General features: G+C 43.4%; 1 protein-coding gene across 1 annotated transcript in view; it reads left to right on the top strand.

Moving 5' to 3' along the window:
- GOLGA7 (golgin A7) overlaps positions 1 to 18,722 on the top strand; it is a 58,937-nt gene extending 40,215 nt beyond the window's left edge. The window contains exons 2-5 of the mRNA XM_075601743.1: positions 1,784 to 1,961; positions 12,592 to 12,693; positions 16,925 to 16,979; positions 17,921 to 18,722. Coding sequence (XP_075457858.1) covers positions 1,784 to 1,961; positions 12,592 to 12,693; positions 16,925 to 16,969 — 325 coding nt within the window. The 3' untranslated portion in view covers positions 16,970 to 16,979; positions 17,921 to 18,722. The remainder of the gene's footprint in view (positions 1 to 1,783; positions 1,962 to 12,591; positions 12,694 to 16,924; positions 16,980 to 17,920) is intronic.
- The last annotated feature ends 336 nt before the right edge of the window (positions 18,723 to 19,058 follow it).

Raw genomic sequence — 19,058 nt, 5'->3', positions numbered from 1 at the left:
CCTCTCTCCCCCTGTCTCCCTCTCTCCCCCTGTCTCCCTCCCCTATCTCTCTTCCTGTCTCCCTCTCTCCCCCCTGTCTCTCTCTCTCCCCCCCTGTCTCTCTCTCTCCCCCCCTGTCTCCTCTCTCTCCCCCCTGTCTCTCTCTCTCCCCCCTGTCTCCCTCTCTCCCCGTCTCCCTCTCTCTCCGTCTCCCTCTCTCTCCGTCTCCCTCTCCCCCCCTGTCTCTCTCTCTCTCCCTCTCTCTCCCTCTCCCCCTCTCTCTCTCTCCCCCTGTCTCCCTCTCTCCTCCGTCTCCCCCCCGTCTCTCTCCTCCTCCCCGTCTCCCTCTCTCTCCCTCTCCCCCTCTCTCTCCCCCCCTGTCTCCCTCTCTCTCCCTCTCCCCCCTGTCTCCCTCTCTCTCCCTCTCCCCCCGTCTCCTCTCTCTCTCCTCTCCCCCCCTGTCTCCCTCTCTCTCCCCCTCTCTCTCTCTCTCCCCCTGTCTCCCTCTCTCTCCTCTCCCCCTCTCTCTCTCTCTCCGTCTCCCTCCCTGTCTCCCTCACCTCTGTCTTATCTTAGCTGCCGTATACCTACATTGAAGTAACCTACCCCTTCTTTCTTCCAGATCTGACTCAAGTTTCACGCGGGAGACATCGGAAGACAGGTAGGGAACACCATCCCCTCCAGTATAGTACCTTGAGGGACTGCGGATCAGGTAAGATCCAGACGGGATTGCTGCTTTAGAAATTGTGAAGAGGGGGCATCCTGACACTGGTTAATGGGTTCAGAATCAATCACATCTGTGTTTTTTTTTTTCGATTAGTGAGGTCATCCGACGCACACACACACACGTAACAAGACTAATGGTAGTAAAGTATAAGTGTACTACAATAAATAAACAGTTATGTAAAAAAAAAAAAATGTGTCCCGGTTTTTCATTTTCAAATCTGGTCACCCTACCCGCCCCCTCTCCTCCCGGACCCACAACCTCCTCCACCCGTCTCCCTGGGCTCAATGTCCGTGCCACCACGACTCGTTTTGGCCACGGCCCCCCCCCCACCCCGCTCCCTACGGACCGAAGATAAAGGTGAAGTGCCTCTCCTGTATGCAGTGCGGGTGCGCTGTCTGATGCAGTGGGGCCTCGGCCAAAGGGCCTGAGAGAGGGGTTGAAGGTGTAACAAAGAATGCTCAATTTTGAAAGTTTTATTTGTTGAAGATCATCCCTTATGCTCTGTATGGTGACTCTAACTCTCCCACTCTCACTCTCCATAGAGAGATTGCACTTTGAAAAAAAACTCATGATTTCTAAGCTCCCCAGGTTCTGTGTGTTGTCTTTTCACATTCCAGGCGGCTCTCTGCGTGCAGCCTCAGGGCTTCTTAATATTGCATGCAAAAGCTAATAGTTTTCTGTGCAAGAACACGGACAGGATTTGATTTACTTGGCACCGGCTGTCGAGCTGAAAATAAAATGACACAGCCCTTGTTTCTCTTCAGGATGGGAAGATTTCACTTCGAATATTTCTCCTTCCCCCCCTCAGTGGTGTATCCTTGTCTCTTTTATATTCCCTGCTGCACGGGACTCCTTTTCTGTACGGTTTATGTTCCCCATCCCCTTATGAGTCTCGGCTAGGGGCAAGCTGTCCTTTCTCTAACAGCTCAATCCTCAAATATCCCTTAAAATGAAAACTCTAATTCTCTTTTTAATCTAAAAGAAATAGTGTGCGTGCGTTTTAAAGATTTTGACCCACTGTGAGGATTTACTTTTTTAGTTTAAAAAAAGGTCGGAATCCCTGTGGACAGCATAAAGATTTCCTCTTCCTGTGCGTCCCCAGGTTGATCGTCAGCAGTTTGAGGAGACATTACGGACCCTGAATAACCTTTACGCCGAGGCAGAGAAGTTGGGGGGACCATCCTACATGGAGGGATGCTTAGCTTGTCTCACCGCATACACCATATTCCTGTGCATTGAGACTCACTACGAGAAGGTGAGTGCAAGGATTGGTGGCCATCTTTTATGCATCCCAGAAATAATCTGATACATTGATCTCTTACAACGCTGAACGTGCACATATTTTAACATTTTAACTCTCCGCTCTGCAGAGCATAATTTTGTGAGCATAGGGAGATAAGAGACTGGAGTAGCAGATGCTATTTTCAGCTGAATTCATCCATCTCAAATATAAAATAATTGACCGCACGAAAAAAGTGAATCTGTGCTTGAAACATTTAAGTGTCTTAATAAAGGAAAAAATTGCTCCTTTGCACAGTGATCTATTTCTGTTGGGGGCAGTGAATTGCTACGGGTCAACTTTGTGGAGTGAAAATAAGACCATGTGGGTGTATAAAATTAGTCATTTTTATTCCCAGTCAGCTGTGTTTAGACAAGGTCTTTAGGAACATGAATCGAGGCCTTTCAGCATCTACCCGATTTAAATACTTTGCCACACATTTCAGGTATCGTTGGCCAGACTCCGCTAACCCCTTCTCTGCCACGGGGGCCTGGAATTTAGTCGCCTAGACGTATATGTCTGTCAGAGAGAGATTTAAACAGAGGCAGCCTTTTTTGTAAACCCATACTGACACCCGCTATAAATATTAGGCTGCTGAATCATACTGCCGTTTTTTTTTTTTTTTTATGATTTCACCTTTGTGCGTTCTCAAGTGCAGGTTGAGACTCTGATAGTGTAGTTTGGAAGAGCAGATCTATATTGTTAAAGAAATGTTTGCGTTTTTTTTTTTCTTGTTGGTCCTGTCCAACATTTAGTACAGGCCTTGTAGGATCGTTCTGTCAGTGAAGGCGTTAAAATGCATGTTAAGGCCATAGCCAGAAACTTCCAAAAAAAGAATTGGGTGCAACTGGGGTCCATTAAAAACAATCCATATTTCATTGTGCGTTGTTCCTTATTACAGAAGTGGCCGTTTATTACGTCAGAAAAATACTATTTCTAAGAACGTTTATTCAACCCCAGAAAAACCCCCATAAATACTTTTTTTTTTTTTTTTTTAAACATTTTATTTAATGAAAATATTCTGCATCCAAATCAGATCCTGATTAGTACCAATCAGTTGGCCTGCGATCGAGCTGCGAATCGTGTTAAATAGAAATTGATAGCAGGAGAAGGGTCTCTTGGCCCACCTATTACCCGTTCTCCGACTCGCTACAAAAGCAGATTCTGAATGTTGTACATCAGGAAATGACAAACCCTCTCCCCCCCCCCCCCCCTTCCTTTTTTTTTTTTTTTAAGTAAAACTTCTTTAGTGGCACCTACTTAATTTCCCTTGGACAAATTTCCTTCATGATGACAGAAGTGACGTGTTCCTTCCCACACATGCGCAGAAGCCGCTGACATGATCCTTCCATGCGCAGAAGCAGCCGGCGCATGGCAGAGGTGGCCGGTGCGGCCATGGCATGCGCAGAAGCGGTTAGCGCTGCCAGCACATGCGCGGAGCCGGGGAGACACACACTTCACCCAAAAATCTGAACATTTCCAATAAAGAGACCTTTGAACGCTTGTCTCATGTCCACCCTCATTTTTGACCTCTATGGAGATCTTTTTTTCACCTTTGGTGTCTTGGATCCAATCTTTATCTAAACGCTGTTCTAAGCTGGCGCTTTGTGTTTATAGTCGTATTAGGAGTGTACAGCAAAAAGGCAAAGTAAGATCAGGATAATAATAATAATAGCATGTTTTTGTATAGCGCTGCTAGTTATACGAAGCGCTTTACCGAGACATTTTGCAGGCACAGGTCCATGTCCCGTGGAGCTTACAATCTTGTTTTTTTGGTGCCTGAGGCACAGGTAGATAAAGTGACTTGCCCAAGGTCACAAGGAGCCGACACCGGGAATTGACCCAGGCTCAAACTCTCTGTGCCAGTCAGTGTCTTTTACTCACTGAGCCACTCCCTCTCCTTCAGGTGTATGCATAATAGTAACCACAAAAACACAGAGACTATACTATACACAATTTCACTGAAAAAAGACAAAAGTTTCACTTAAAATGTGCGTGCTTGGCACACGTACGTACCCTTTTTTTAATTTTTATTTTTAAATTGCAAAGCAATTTAGAACAGAATGGGGTTAAAGGTCATGTTCCTGCCTTTTTATTAAAAATCTGTCGACCACTTGCCAGCGCAGGTTACAGCCTCCATATTTATTTTTAGCCCCAGTAACTGGCAATTCAGGATAGATGCAGAGATGTTGTTTTCTGATGGAGCCTCGCCCCAAAATTCAGAGTGATCTCCTTTATTGGTATATGTTATTAATAAGATTGAACAATCTGAATATTGCATTGTATGATGCATTGTCAGTAAGTCGAACCATATAGAATAATTTCATATTTGCTGGCATTAGAAGATGAACAGCCTCCTAAGGAATAGCTTGAACTTCTATTTATTTGTTTGATGCCATGTTTTGAATACAGAAAGATGGACCTTTTTAATTATAAAAGTGCAGTGAGGAGACTTGATGGAAGTGCCCTTTAAGTATAAATAACGTTATTTTTTCATTTTAAATTGTTGTCACAAGAAAATTAGAATATGTTGTTGTACTGCACACTCGACATATACACAATAGTAGCAGTGTCATACATTCACACATTTAGGTCCTGTGCAGATTGATCTTAACCATGATATGATTCTCCTGTAATGCACATGTCTCTGCCAGAGGGAACAGCAGAGCAGGAAGCTCTCGTGTGGTCACAAAGGGGGAGGTAGCGGGGGCGCAGGGAGATTGAGATCATCAATACCTTGCTTTATTTCTAGCTGAACAATGTCTGAGATTAGTGTCACTGTAACGTTTCCCCTTTCACCTTGGCACCCTGATACCTGCTCACCGAGAGCATAATGCACAGAGGGATCCAGGACACTCTCTCATCCTGAAACTCAAGCAGGAAACCGAATACAGAGCCCTTCTCCCAATAAAAAGAACCGCACAGCTGCTCACAGACAAGCAGCCCCTGATCACTCACCCAGCCTCTCCATGGACCACCGATCGTTATTTAGAAATAATGTATGAAGTGCAAACTATCCCATGTGATATCCTCCTTTTGAAATCTAGTGTTATCTGTTTGCAAACCATGTATACATTTCCTTAAACAAAATGAAGTTGAAAATGTAGGTTCTGGCATTGCTGAAGAGGTATTTTTAATATCCTGGAAGCGTGACTATAAAAGCAGCTAAAGCTGTATACACTTGTATTGTAGTCTGTCTAGAACCAAAATGACCTAATGGCAGGGACATGGAACGATATGTAGAGATTAAGCTTTAAAAATAAAAAAGGCGAATGCTAAGTGGATGGTAGTTTAGCGTGTAATCCCCATCCCTTGTGACACTAATGGAGCACAAAATCGGCGCGATCACGAATAAAAAGGTGCACCAAAGTACTAAGCAAAAATCGGAGCACTTAAGAGATGGCAACAAGGGCAAAATCGCGGCGATCTACCTCCATTTTAACCAATTATTTTCACAAAGGTGATTTGGAGTGAGCGGGAGGCTTGAGGGCCCCGACCCCACGGGAAGGTTCTGGCTCGGAAGGGACAGGTAGAAAAATTGGCAGTGTACTGCCAGAAGGAACAGAAGGAGGCTCACGGTTTGCAAAAGCAAAAAAATATTTATTGCATAAAAAAGATGGACCCAGTCCACTTGTGCTGTGGCTTAGGGGGGACATTTGGTCCATCTTTTTTATGCAATAAATATTTTTTTGCTTTTGCAAACCGTGAGCCTCCTTCTGTTCCTTCTGGCAGTGCACTGCCAATTTTTCTACCTGCTACTTACCTGGGAGATTGATAGGCGTGCAATCATATACTGTTGGTTACTCCAGGAGAAATAAAAGTGAGTCTACTTTATGGGTCGCTGTACCCTGTTTTTCTCCTCTTACTATTATGGGACTTTGGTCTGTACTATTTATCAAGGGTGCCACTGGCATTGGGTACTAGTCCCCTAACCCTATTAGGGCTACGTTTCTGAGTACTCAATACATGAAAAAGGAGTTTATTCCAACTGCAGTTTATTATATTACAAGGACTTTTTTTTCTAATGCACTGGCATTATATACATTTCTGACTCGGAAGGGGACTGGTTGGAGGATCAAAGAAATGATGGAGACCAATAGTGGGTAACACGGTGAGCCCTAAAGGAAGAGCTAAAAGAATTCTGTGGTGAAATAAAAACATATTTTCAAAATGAACTGGCGGAGCTGAGAAGAGATATTAGTGGCATAGGTGATCGTACCGATGCAATTGAAAAACGCCTGGATTCAACAATTAAATAATAGAATGAAAAGACAACTGCCCATCTAAAAACTATGATAAATGACCTGTTCGACAAGAAAGAAGACACGAGAATAGGGACAGGCATAATAATATCAGACTAAGAGGGGTGCCTGAAAAAAATCACACACCCTGAGGACTATAAAAATACAATAATAGATATAAAACCTGGCGCATGTGATAATATAGTGATGTGATAATAAAGTCCAATAAAGGATATACAGACTAAATGTCCCAATCCTGATAGGTCAGCCGATGACAGATGGATTCAAAATCAGAGTGAAAGTACACAGTCCTCTTCACGATGTATATTCAACTAGAAGTAGAAGTAGATAGAACACATGCAGGGGAGAGAAACTGTACTTGGAGCCTTCTGGGTCCCGGTCGCCTTCGGTATAGCACGAACCCCTCGTGGTGTCCTCTGCTTCCGTGGATGTTCAGAAGGTGTCCCTTTCAGGAAAGATGTCTCCTGGATCTGTTTTGGGAATTCCTGCAGCCTTTTTTCTCCAGTGGGGATAAAAGAGGACAAAGGATTGCGCAATACTAAAAACTTTAATGACGCCTACCTAAAACAATAAAATACTCACAAAAGACGGTGAGTATAAAATCAATGAAGTGCCCGACCCAGCACACCCAAACGCTGCATACAGTCTCTGAATGTCCTCCTCGGTATCGCGTGTACCTCGCGTGATTCCGGCGTGGTTAGGATGACGTCATCGTCTCCTCTCAATGACTGGCAGCTAGAGTGTGTGGGGCAGTACCTCTTTGGCTCCTCCCTACGCATTTCGTGACGGGGAACGTCACTTCGTCAGGGGATTGTGGGCTCCAAGTACAGTTTCTCTCCCCTGCATGTGTTCTATCTACTTCTAGTTGAATATACATCGTGAAGAGGACTGTGTACTTTCACTCTGTGAACTGTGATTTTGAATCCATCTGTCATCGGCTGACCTATCAGGATTGGGACATTTAGTCTGTATATCCTTTATTGGACTTTATTATCAAATCACTATATTATCACATGCGCCAGGTTTTATATCTATTATTGTATTTTTATTCTTGTTTTGAGGTTTATTTTGAGATAGTCCTCAGTAGATTACCAGGCTGCTTATTTTTGTGCACTGCACTGTTATAATTTAGGCTTAGCGCTTGTCACAGTATATTTTGTATTTGTACCCTGAGGACTATGTTTCAAGATTGCTGGCACACATGTTGCCTGATAGGTCTGAGGCGGACCTACACTTGGATCGGTGCCATAGAGCCCTTAGATCCAGACCCCAGCCAGGAGACCCTCCGATGAATATAATAAGATTTCACTTCTTCTGTGTGAAGGAGAAAACTGAGATCTCCAAGTCCAATGCTCTGAGACATCAGAAGCATGCATCACAATTGTAATCTTCTTATCCATAAAAAACTTTGACAAGTCCAGGTATAAAGTATATATATGTTCAAAAATAGGTCATTGCTGCTCACAGAATAGGGTATAATATTGGTGGATTAGACCTCTTAGGATGTGAGGGTATCCAGAGAATGAACCTCAAACCCATAAATCTAAAAGTCCATAACCCCTAGAGCTAGACCTGAATCTCTCCCATGGTTTTACTCACGACCTCCGTCCGTGAAATCCAGGATCCTGCGTGCTCTCAGCCGAAGACAAACACAATGTAGACTTCCTCCTGGCGTGGGAGGGGTGATGGCGGTGCACTGCGTGTCAAACGCTGTGTGATACGTTCCAAATAAAGGAAATGCGGCTGAAGCTGGTTATAGTATCAAAAATACAAAAATATATTGAACGTAGCACAGCATGGATTAAAAACAAAAGTCAGTCCCACAATGTAAAAGGACTAAACAGCCCAGGGAAAAGACGAGTGGCATTTGCCGAATATATTAGGAGACAAGCCGATATAGCGTTACTTCAAGAAAAGCATTTTAGTAATAGAAACTCCCCAAAATATTTAGATAAACACTACAGTCAAAATTATCTCTCTTCTTCTTCCAAAAACAAGCAGGGCATTGCAATACTATTTCATAACAGGTGCCCATTCAAATTAGATTATGTAAAAAAAAAAAAAAAGACGAGGATAGATTTTTAATACTCACAGGTTCAATCGATGGTCAACTTGTAACCTTAGCATCCATATTTGCCCCTTGCAATTACAACCCATCCTTTTTCACCTCAGTCTTTAGTAACCTAAACAAAATAGCGAAATGACAGCTGATAGTAGCTGGTGATTTCAATACAGTCTTAAACCCCAGACTGGACAGATCTGGCCCCCTGTGAGTACAAAACAAAGATAACCCAACCACTTTAAGATTAGGATTAAAAGAAAACAACCTTGTAGATATATGGAGGGAGCTACACCCCTTCAATAGGGATTATACCTTCTTTTCATACCACCACTCAACCTATAGCAGAATCGACTTCTTTGTATCAAGCAGACTGGTCCCGAAGATCTCCCATACACGGATCCATGATATTTCATGGTCAGATCACGCACCGGTAGAGCTACGGTGCACCCAATTAAGCCTAGACAGACCTGGAGCAAATTGGAAATTTAATTAATCTCTATTGAAAATCCTGGAAATCGCTCGGCTAATAAACACTGAAATAGACCAATTTTTTAGATTAAACAAAGGATCGATAGATTCTCATTCGACCCTATGGGAGGCACACAAAGCTACCCTATGAGGAACTTTGATCAATATTGCAGCCAAAAGAAAGCGAGAAAGACATGCGAAAATCTTGCTGCTACAGACCAAACTGAATGACTTATCGAAAAAACATAAACAAGATAACATGCCAAACACCCTTAAACAAATTAAATATATTAAAATTGAACTAAACTTACTTTTAACCTCCCAGGCGGATAGTTCTCTAAATTGGTCAAGGAGGCAATTTTTGGAGAAAGCGAACAGGCCAGATACAATGCTAGCAAATAAATTAAGGAACAAACTCCCAAATTATAACATTAAGACCATTAGACTAAAATCAGTTGCCGTCACAGCAAACCCAAAATTGATAATAGAAGAATTTAAATAATACTATGAGGACCTCTAGAATGGGGAGAAAGTGTCACACAACCCCAACACGAAACGAGCTCTGCGGGATTTCCTAGCAAGCTCAAATTTACCAAGATTGAATGATTGGGAAAAGGAGATTTTGGGGAGAGACTTTACCATGGAAGATATCACACAAGTGATCAAAAACCTGAAATCATCTAAAGCCCTGGGCCCAGATCATCTAAATCCCCGGGCTTCTCAGGTCTCTACTATAAAAAATATATTCAATCACTGCTCTGAATGTTCAACGCGGTACTGGCAGGGGCCCCTTTCCTTGAACAGATGCTCCAGGCATCTATATCCCTAATCTATAAACAAGGAAAAGATCCCCTTGATTGTAAGCGCTACAGACCAATCTCTCTTATAAACACAGATGTCAAAATCTACTCTAAATTAATTGCCAACAGATTGTCATATCCTACCTAGACTAATACACCCAGATCAAGTCGGGTTTATAAAGGATCGACAGGCAGCTGACAATACCCAACGAATTATTGATCTGATAGAAATAGCCAATTCAAAACAAGTACAGGTTATGGTGTTAAGTCTAGATGCAGAAAAGGCCTTTGATAGGATTAACTGGGCATATTTAAAAACTACGCTTGGAGCATGAAAAGATAACTGCAATATTATCTCTATACTCAGGCCCAGCAGCTAGGGTCGTACACCAGGGCTTTCCCTCAGATCCCTTTGAGATTAATAGTGGCACGAGGCAGGGATGCCCCCTCACCTCTTCTCTTTGCCCTGTGTATGGAACCACTAGCGGCCCAAATCCGTGGTAACCCAGATATTTCAGGACTCGAATTCAACAATTAAATGCATAAAATTGCTCTATATGCAGACAATGTCTTCCTGGTCTTGTCTAAGCCCCTTCCCATCGCTAATAAATCTATTCAACTTGTTAGGGAAATTTAACAAAATCTCAGGTTTCAAAATTAACCAATCTAAGTCAGAAGCGTTAAATATAAATCTACCAAAAACAACCGAAAAGCTAATAGCGCTTAATTTTAATTTGCAACATAAAGCTCTCAAATATTTGGGGGTATATATCACCAAAGACTATAACTCTATACAGTATTTAAGGCAAATTTCCCTAAGTTATTTCAGTCCTTGAGAAAGGATATTAGACATTTGGTCCAAATACAATATATCGTGGATTGGAAAGATATATGTAGTGTAAAAATGAACCTCCTCCCACGTCTACTATATCTATTTCAAACCCTGCCGGTGCCACTGAGACTCAAAGTTCATCTGGGGAGGCAAAAAAGCGAGAGTAAGAAAACAGACCCTTCTGAAACAAACGACAGAAGGACTAGTGGTACCTTGCCTGATATCGTGCTATATCGTGCTATAAAGCGGCTCAATTGTGCCAAATCTCTCAATGGCAGACTAACCCAGAATTAAAAAGATGGGTAGCATTAAAGAGTAAAGTTTGCTCCCCAATGGAGTTAAACAATATAATCTGGAGTCCAAAAATAGCGAGAAAAGCTATAAAATTACCATTGGTCTCTATGGCCAATTCACTATCAATTTGGGAGGCATCTAAATTTAAATGTGGTCTAACTACTAAAAATACACTGATGACCCCATTATGGGGAAACCTGCATTTTGCTCCTGGTATGGATAGTGTCAACTTCTCAATATGGGGAAAAAAGGGAATAATTAGACTTGGAGATCTGGAGGGTAATAACAAAATTAAATCATTTGAACAAATTAAATCTGACAAAGATACCCCCAATCAGAATTCTATAGATACCTTCAGATCAGGGCTTTTTTACAACAAACACAACCCTCACCCTTCCTTAATCACATTTGAAAAGCTCTGTCTTCTAGAGACTGACACACGCGGACTCACATCGCGAATGTATAGAGAAGTGGTCGGTTCTGGCCCTAAGTAACCCAAAAATTATGATATATGAAGACGTGGGAAACAGACCTTCGAGAGGTATTAGAACTGGACGAATGGACCCAGATTGTTACGGCAGCTGCTAAAAGCTCGATATGCACGACATTAAAGGAGAATGCATATAAGGAGAATGCATATAAGGTTCTTATGAGATGGTATCTCACCCCAATCAAATGATCAAGTTTTATACCAGGACACTCAACATTGTGCCCGAGACAATGTGGCGAATCCGCAGACCTGTTGCACATGCTGTGGTCCTGCCCTCGAATTGTCACCTTTATGGGACAAAATTAAAGATTGGCTTCAGAGGATTTTTGGCCTCACAATCCGCCTAGACCTATGGCTCTTTCCCCTAAACAGACCAGTACCGGGCCTAGCCAAAGTAGAACTTAAACTAGTTGCTCATTTCGCAACAGCAACGAGGTGCGAGATCGCAGCATTATGGAAACAAAATTATATTCCTTCAATCCCCAAAATTCGGAATAGAATTAGGTTTGTGTGCCAGATGGAAAAATTGATGAGTTTGGTCAATGACACTGGCGAAAATTTTCTAAAAGTCTGGACGCCATGGCTGGCCCAGACATCCCAGGGGTCGAGATGTCCACAATACTGCTTTGATAGTTCTAGATGCATTCTCCTCTGACGGTGTAAAGAAAATGCCACCAACAATACCTGAGACTGATAGTCAGAGCTAAGATAGGCCCAAACAGGATTTGGAGCTAGAACTCACAATCATCACACTTGGAGAACAGATCAGAGGATATCAAAATTGGAGAAGTGAACGGACCCCTTACCCCCCTCCCCCCCCCCTCTTTCCCTTCCCTCCCCGATCCCTCTCATGTTGCATTTCTTATTGTTTCTTTTTTCCCTTTTTTGATATTGATGTTAAAAATGATTATTGGTAATTTCGTAACAATGGATGTGAGTTTATTCTTATGTTTTGAAAACCAATAAAAATGTAAGTTAAAAAAATAAAAATCTTCGGGGGGGGGGAAATAGTAATAATAATAATTTCAATGGGGATAATAGCTTTAAAAAAATGGTGTTAATATTACAAAAAAATTATCTCAAATTAAAAAAAGTAATTCTGGGCAGTGACATTTAATGATTTTTAAAAAAAAAAATAGGGCATATGGTATTTTGAAAGTTCTTTTCGAAACACACAATTGGTTTTTACAATCTCTAGTTTTTTTTTCTGCTAAAAAAAAATAATAGGTCTGGTAAATCGGTAACCCAAGCTCTGTTTTGTGTTGAGTCGTAATATTGCAGCAATTAGTTAAGCAGATCATTTATGCATATATATGTTTTGTTCTGGGATATATTAGAGATGTTACTCTTGTTCCTCTGCTCCTGTCCTGACTTGTCTTGCTCTCCATTGCTTTGCAGGTTCTGAAGAAAATCGGCAAGTATATCCAGGAGCAGAACGAAAAGATTTACGCCCCACAGGGCCTGCTCCTGACTGACCCAATAGAGAGGGGATTACGGGTGGTATCCTTTGTGCCAGTGATGAGGTGTGCAGTACTGTAGCTGTGCCTAATGTGTTCTGATCACACTGCTCTGTCTCACTTAGTCACTCCTAGATATGTACATTATGTTCAGTATTTGCTTTTACTTTTCAGCCTAATAGACCACATTCACAGTGAAAATCTTTCAGTAGATTTCTGTTTAGGAGAAATGTGGATGGAACATCAGGAGAGGTAAATGTAGCGAAAAGGTCTAGTTGCGGTATCTGTCCTGTAAAGTGTAGATTCATTGTAGGTTGTACCTCTTCTTGAAGGGACCCACAAGATAGTTAATTAAAGATGTAAAATTACAGACATTTCACTTGAAGTGACCTGTGAGGCTTGGAAAGCTCTGTATTTTGGTTCACTAAAAGGTATCCTAATCTACAGTTTGAATAGTTATCCAGTAGCAATACGGCTTCTAAAACTTTGAACTACATACTAAAAAGCAAAACATGGTCACATTTTAGTGACAAATGTTTCCGTTTTTCCGATCCTGTTGCTGACTTGCATAGGAATTCAGTCCAACAGCTTTTAGAAGAAAATTATACTATAATACGGTTAAAAAGTAAATATACAGACTTATTTTATTCTGTTATTAATAGACTCTGTGTGTTGCAGCTCTTAGCACAAAGAGGGTGCTCATCCTGAGGATGTAGTGTATGATGAAAGGGCATTGCTTGGAATGTGTCTGTACACGTTTTGTTTCCACTGGGATTAAGGCTACGAGCCCCTGACCTGCTGTGTGCCAGGTTTTGGACATGAGCTTTGCCAGTGCGCCCACGAGTTCTGTGCCAGCTGCAGCACAGACTGCAGACACTCATCAGCAGACTGTGTGTAAACAGATTGAGATTCAGAGCACAGGAAGGTGTGTGTGTGTGTGTTTGTGTGTGTGTGTGTGTGTGTGTGCGCACAAAGAAACAGCACTCTCAGGTATAAAGAAAAACAGTGTATTAGGCTGCGTCCAGGGTTGCAGCAGCCGTGCGGAGGCGCACTGAGGGAAAGCGGGTGCTTTCCCTGGCCTTGGTTAGCGCGCCATCTGGGGGCGTGTCGGGCGGAAGCGTGCGCGAGCCCCTGCTAAAGCCGCTCTCATTGTGGCTACAGGGGCTCACTGCCGAGCGTAAGCGCGCCTCAGCACGGGGCGCTGACCATGCCCGCGGCCTTAGGCAATACAAAATGAACACAGAGACAAACCAACGTTTCGGTCCTCTAAGGACCTTCCTCAGGGTTATGTTGTTTTTCTTTATACCTGAGAGTGCTGTTTCTTTGCTCTCACTTTGGTGATGGCAGCTGTTAAAATATATATATACCGGTAAACCCCGTTATAGCGCGCCCCGTTATACCGCGAATTGGTTATAACGCGGTTTTCACGTGGCTCCCGTTTAAAAAAAATTTATTTTTTTAATTTAAACATTTTTATTTATTTTATTTTTTTACACACTCCCAGCACTCACTGCACACACTCTACACTGCACACACTCTACACTGCACACTGCTCACAGCACACTGCACACTCCCAGCACTCACTCTCACTGACCACTGCACACACTCTCACTGCACACACTCTACACTGCTCACAGCACACTGCACACACTCCCAGCACTCACTTTCACTGCACCACTGCACACACTCTACACTGCACACACTCTACACTGCACACACTCTACACTGCTCACACTCTACACTGCACACCGCACACTACAACACTGCACACTACACACACTCCCAGCACTCACTCTCACTGCACACACACACTACACTGCACACACTCTACACTGCACACACTCTACACTGCACACACTCTACACTGCACACACTCTACACTGCACACACTCTACACTGCACACACTCTACACTGCACACACTCTACACTGCACACACACTACACTGCACACACTCTACACTCTACACTGCACACACTCCCTCCCAACCCCCCCCCCCCCTGCAACTCACACCACTCTCACCCCCACCCCCCCTGCAACTCACACCACTCTCCCCCCTCACAAAGAATACAGAGTCGGGCCCCCCAGCCCATTCCATTTCAGCAGTCCCCCCCATATCTCAGCAGCCCCCCACCCCCCTCCTCCCATGTCAGCAGCCCCCCACCCCCCTCCTCCCATGTCAGCAACCCCGCAGCCTCCCTCTAATGTCAGCAGCCCCCTTCCCATGTCAGCAGCCCCCTTCCCATGTCAGCAGCCCCCTTCCCATGTCAGCAGCCCCTGCTTAAGCCTCGCGCATGTCCTCCCTCACCTCGCGCTCCCTCTTTGCTGTGGCTCCTGCTGAAGCTTCACCAACCACCCAGGCCGCGAGACACAACCGGCTACGATGACGGCGACAGCGAGATCACCCTCCCCGCTGTCTGTCTCTTTCGCTGCGTCACGCACCCGAGAGACCAATCAGCGGCCGGCTCGCCCAGATGACGCCGCCCGGCGTACAACGTTAGCTGCGGCAGGGAAGCGCAAGGGATGCGCGCTCTAGCAGCAGACCCGGAACTTCCGGGTTGCGCTACACTGCTAGAGCGCGTCCCCGTGCTGGAGGAGGGAGGAGGTTAGGTTAGGTGAGAGCGCGCACTCCTACTGGAACGCGTCCTTTCCCTACCAGGGAAGGCGGGTTGAAGGGGGTCCGTCGCGGGCCGCACGGGGTGCCCCGGCGGGCCGCATGTTGTGCAGCCCTCGTGTAGGGCTTCCGGCCACCTCTTCCTTCCCTCCTCACTCCCTCCCGATCAGGCGCGCGGCGGCCATTTTTTTTAAAATTAGCGCGACCCCGTTACTAACACGGTGGTCTCGGGGTGGACCCCGAGGACCGCGCAATAACGGGGTTTACCTGAGTGTGTGTGTGTGTGTGTGTGTGTGTGTGTGTGTGTGTGTGTGTGTGTGTGTGTGTGTGTGTGTGTGTGTGTGTATGTGTGTATATATAATATATATATTTATATAATATATAATATATAATATATATATATTTTTTTTATTCTATATAATATAATAACATTATTTGTATACAGACACACAGACATACAGACATACACATACACAGACATATACACACACAGACATATACACACACAGACATACACACAGACATATACACACACATACAGACATATACACACACACAGACATATACACACACACACACACACACACACACACACACACACACACACACACACACACACACACACACATATACACACACACACATACACGTTATGGTGCGTGAAAAAGATCACTTGTGAGCACATTCACATGTCTTAGGCAAGTCTGCAACCCTGCCTTTCACCATTATCCCCAGCATACAATGCTTCCACTGCAGCAAGGGATTCTGGGAAATTACACTTGGCTGGATGTTGTGAAGGGGTTTTTCTTTACCATGGAAAGGATCCTATGATCATCCACCACTGTTGTCTTCCGTGGACGTCCAAACCTTTTGTGTTGCAGAGCTCACCAGTGCGTTCTTTTTTTTTTTTTTTCCCCTCTCTCTCTCAGAATGTACCCAACTGTTGATTTGGCCACTCCTAATGTTCCTGCTATGTCTCTGATGGATTTTCTTTTTTTTGTTTTTGCACCCTAAGGATGCCCTGTTTCACTTGCATTGAGAGCTCCTTTGACCGCATGTTGTGGGTTCACAGCAACAGCTTCCAAATGCCACACCTGGAATCAACTCCAGACATTTTACCTGCTTAATTGATGATGAAATAATGAAGTAATAGCCCACACCTGTCCATGAAACAGCTTTTGAGTCAATTGTCCAATTGCTTTCTGTGTGTGTGTGTGTGTGTGTGTACATATACACGTGTGTTTGTGTGTGTTCGCACTGGGTATCTTTACACTTTCTAATTATGCATATTCAGTCATGTATACAGATGCACTTCCACCCCCTGGTAATGAATATTGTATACTTATTCTGAGTATCTCTATATCATTCTTCTGTGATTCTATTTTATTTATATTGGCCGCCCTCCGTTTATGCAGTGCAGTACACAGAATTTATGCACAAGATCAGTCTCTGTCCAAAAGAGCTTGCAATTAAATGTTGCGCTATGTGTGAATTTTGTAGATGACAAGGAGTGGACATAGGAATTGTAACAGTCCATTCCTGCTTCAAAGACAGCACACTGCAGTGTACATTGTAGTAGTTTAGCAAGATCGTTCTGGGGTTTCTCCCCTAATTTGTAACTAATCACACACAAGCTTTCCCTTAACATCTGCCACTTGCAGATCGAAATCACCATCTATGAAGACAGAAGCATGACCGGGAGATAAGACCTCACAGGTGATTTTTTTTTTTTTTTCACACTTTGTCTTGGTCTCATTAAAGCTGCAAATAATGAGTATTTCCTGTTCCCCCATATGGCAGTGGGTACTGATCAGGATAGCTCCACCACCGCAGTAGGACAGGAAACTGTTCTCCAGGTATCGCTACCTGCACAATAGTACATAGAATTTTCCAGGCACAGTACATAGTTGCAGCGCTCACAATCTAATTTGATGCAGGGATATGGTGAGATGTCTGAGGTCACAAGGAGAGCTGACTCTTTATATCCTCACTTCAAAGGCAGTGACATTACCACTATGCTGCTCCTTCGGCGCCAAGCTGTAACACTCTCCTAACCCCTTAATGATGCTGGAAGGCAGTGATGAGCGGGTTATTTTGTGCCTATCTCCAGTCATCAAGGACCTCTACCAGTCCAGCCTCACATTAGCACAGGTGGCTTAATCTTTTTGACCTAACAAACTTTATACAACCAGGGATATCCTTAAAACCTCGACTGTTTGTGGTTCCCAACTCGTCCTGAAGGATCCCTATAATAAGAAATGTCCTGCCTACGACGAACGTAAACTCTGAACAGTGACATTTAATAGGTTAAATGGAGTTGAATGACGCCCTTTTTTAATGAATAAATACTTAGCATATTCGTTTTTATTTAAAATATTAAAGTAAAGTTTTTAAATTATAAAAACTTTGGATGTTACAATATTTATCTGATGTCTTTTCGTGATTGGACTGCTTCAATTGTAGTATTCAAAGCTCCAGGTAACAAACATTGTGGATATGTTTGAATTCAGTGTTCATAGAGAAAATTAATCCTTTTCATTTTCTGCATGGTACAAATGAGTGAAATTAGTTACTTTTTAAGGGGGATTAAAGCTTTCTAAGACGCCACGGAGAAGTTGTTTAAAGAAAATACATATTTTGTTTTTTCCCCCTTCCAGATCAGGGAGGTCGGTTCTCGCACGGTGTGTGTATATATAACGTCTGTGGCAGAGACGGTCTCCTCCCCACATTCCTTCCATCGCCATTCCTGTGTATCTGCCTGCAGCAAACCTCCTCTGGTTCCACCAGACTGTATATAACGCACGCGTTCTGTACAAGCCTGTGCTCCGCGTGACCGATCACTCTTTGTAATCTTCCCCCTCTCCGTATCATCTGGATTATGTGAGCTGTGATTTGGGGTGAAGTTCAGCTCCTCCTGGACACGTCAGAGAGATGAAATAAAGTGAAAATGACCGAAGGGCAGGGATGCCACCTCTTGGTGGTTTGGGGTGGACACTGTGCCAATTTACTAATATTCTTTGAACTTTTAGATAGTCTTGTCAGTTCAGGCAGCCACTTAGTGTCCCCTGTTTTTCTTCTAGATCGGCAAAGGGAAAACTCTCAGACACGCATAAGCACAGGGACTGAAAGGACATGCAGTGCTGTAATGGGGGTGTCCCTATTAACCCCTTCATTTACTAACCAATAGCTTTCAATTAATAGGATTGATTATATTTTGGGATGGGATGTCCCTGATATGATACTAAGCTGTTTTAGGATTGCCTGTGTCCTACACCCCCCTTCAGATGGCTGTCAACTGTTTATCATGTATTGCAGAATTAGGCACTGAAGGGGTTAAGTTGGTACTAAAATTAGTTGATCTCACAAGGTTGTTCCATCTTCAAAAAAAAAAAGAAATAACACACCAGGCCTCCTCACTGCACCTTTGGGGTCACTGCGAGATAGTGTGTATTTTCTATTGGTCACATTTAAGATGGCTCCCCCCACCTATTCTTCCTTATCGCTATACAAACAGATGCCCAGATATAAATTAAACAAAGAAAGCACCCAATTCTGCATACATGTGTAGGTGGGGATACCTTGCTGTCCAGGTCTTGCATGAAAGTTTTTAAGCCGATAACAGCTTCTTACAGTAGCTGCCCCCCTATGTGTGAGTAGGTGGCCCTTCATGACAATTTTTATAGTTCTGCCACCTTCAGATCTCTGGCACAATTTTAACAGCCTCTGTGTATATATTTCTTGATTATTCAGATAGTTTTACTGACTTTGAACATAAATCTGCTCCTTTTGCTATTT

The sequence above is a fragment of the Ascaphus truei genome, chromosome 5 (assembly GCF_040206685.1).
Source record: "Ascaphus truei isolate aAscTru1 chromosome 5, aAscTru1.hap1, whole genome shotgun sequence".
Lineage (NCBI taxonomy): Eukaryota > Metazoa > Chordata > Amphibia > Anura > Ascaphidae > Ascaphus > Ascaphus truei.
Note: the sequence above shows the minus strand (reverse complement) of the source record. Positions and strands in the feature narration are given on the sequence as shown.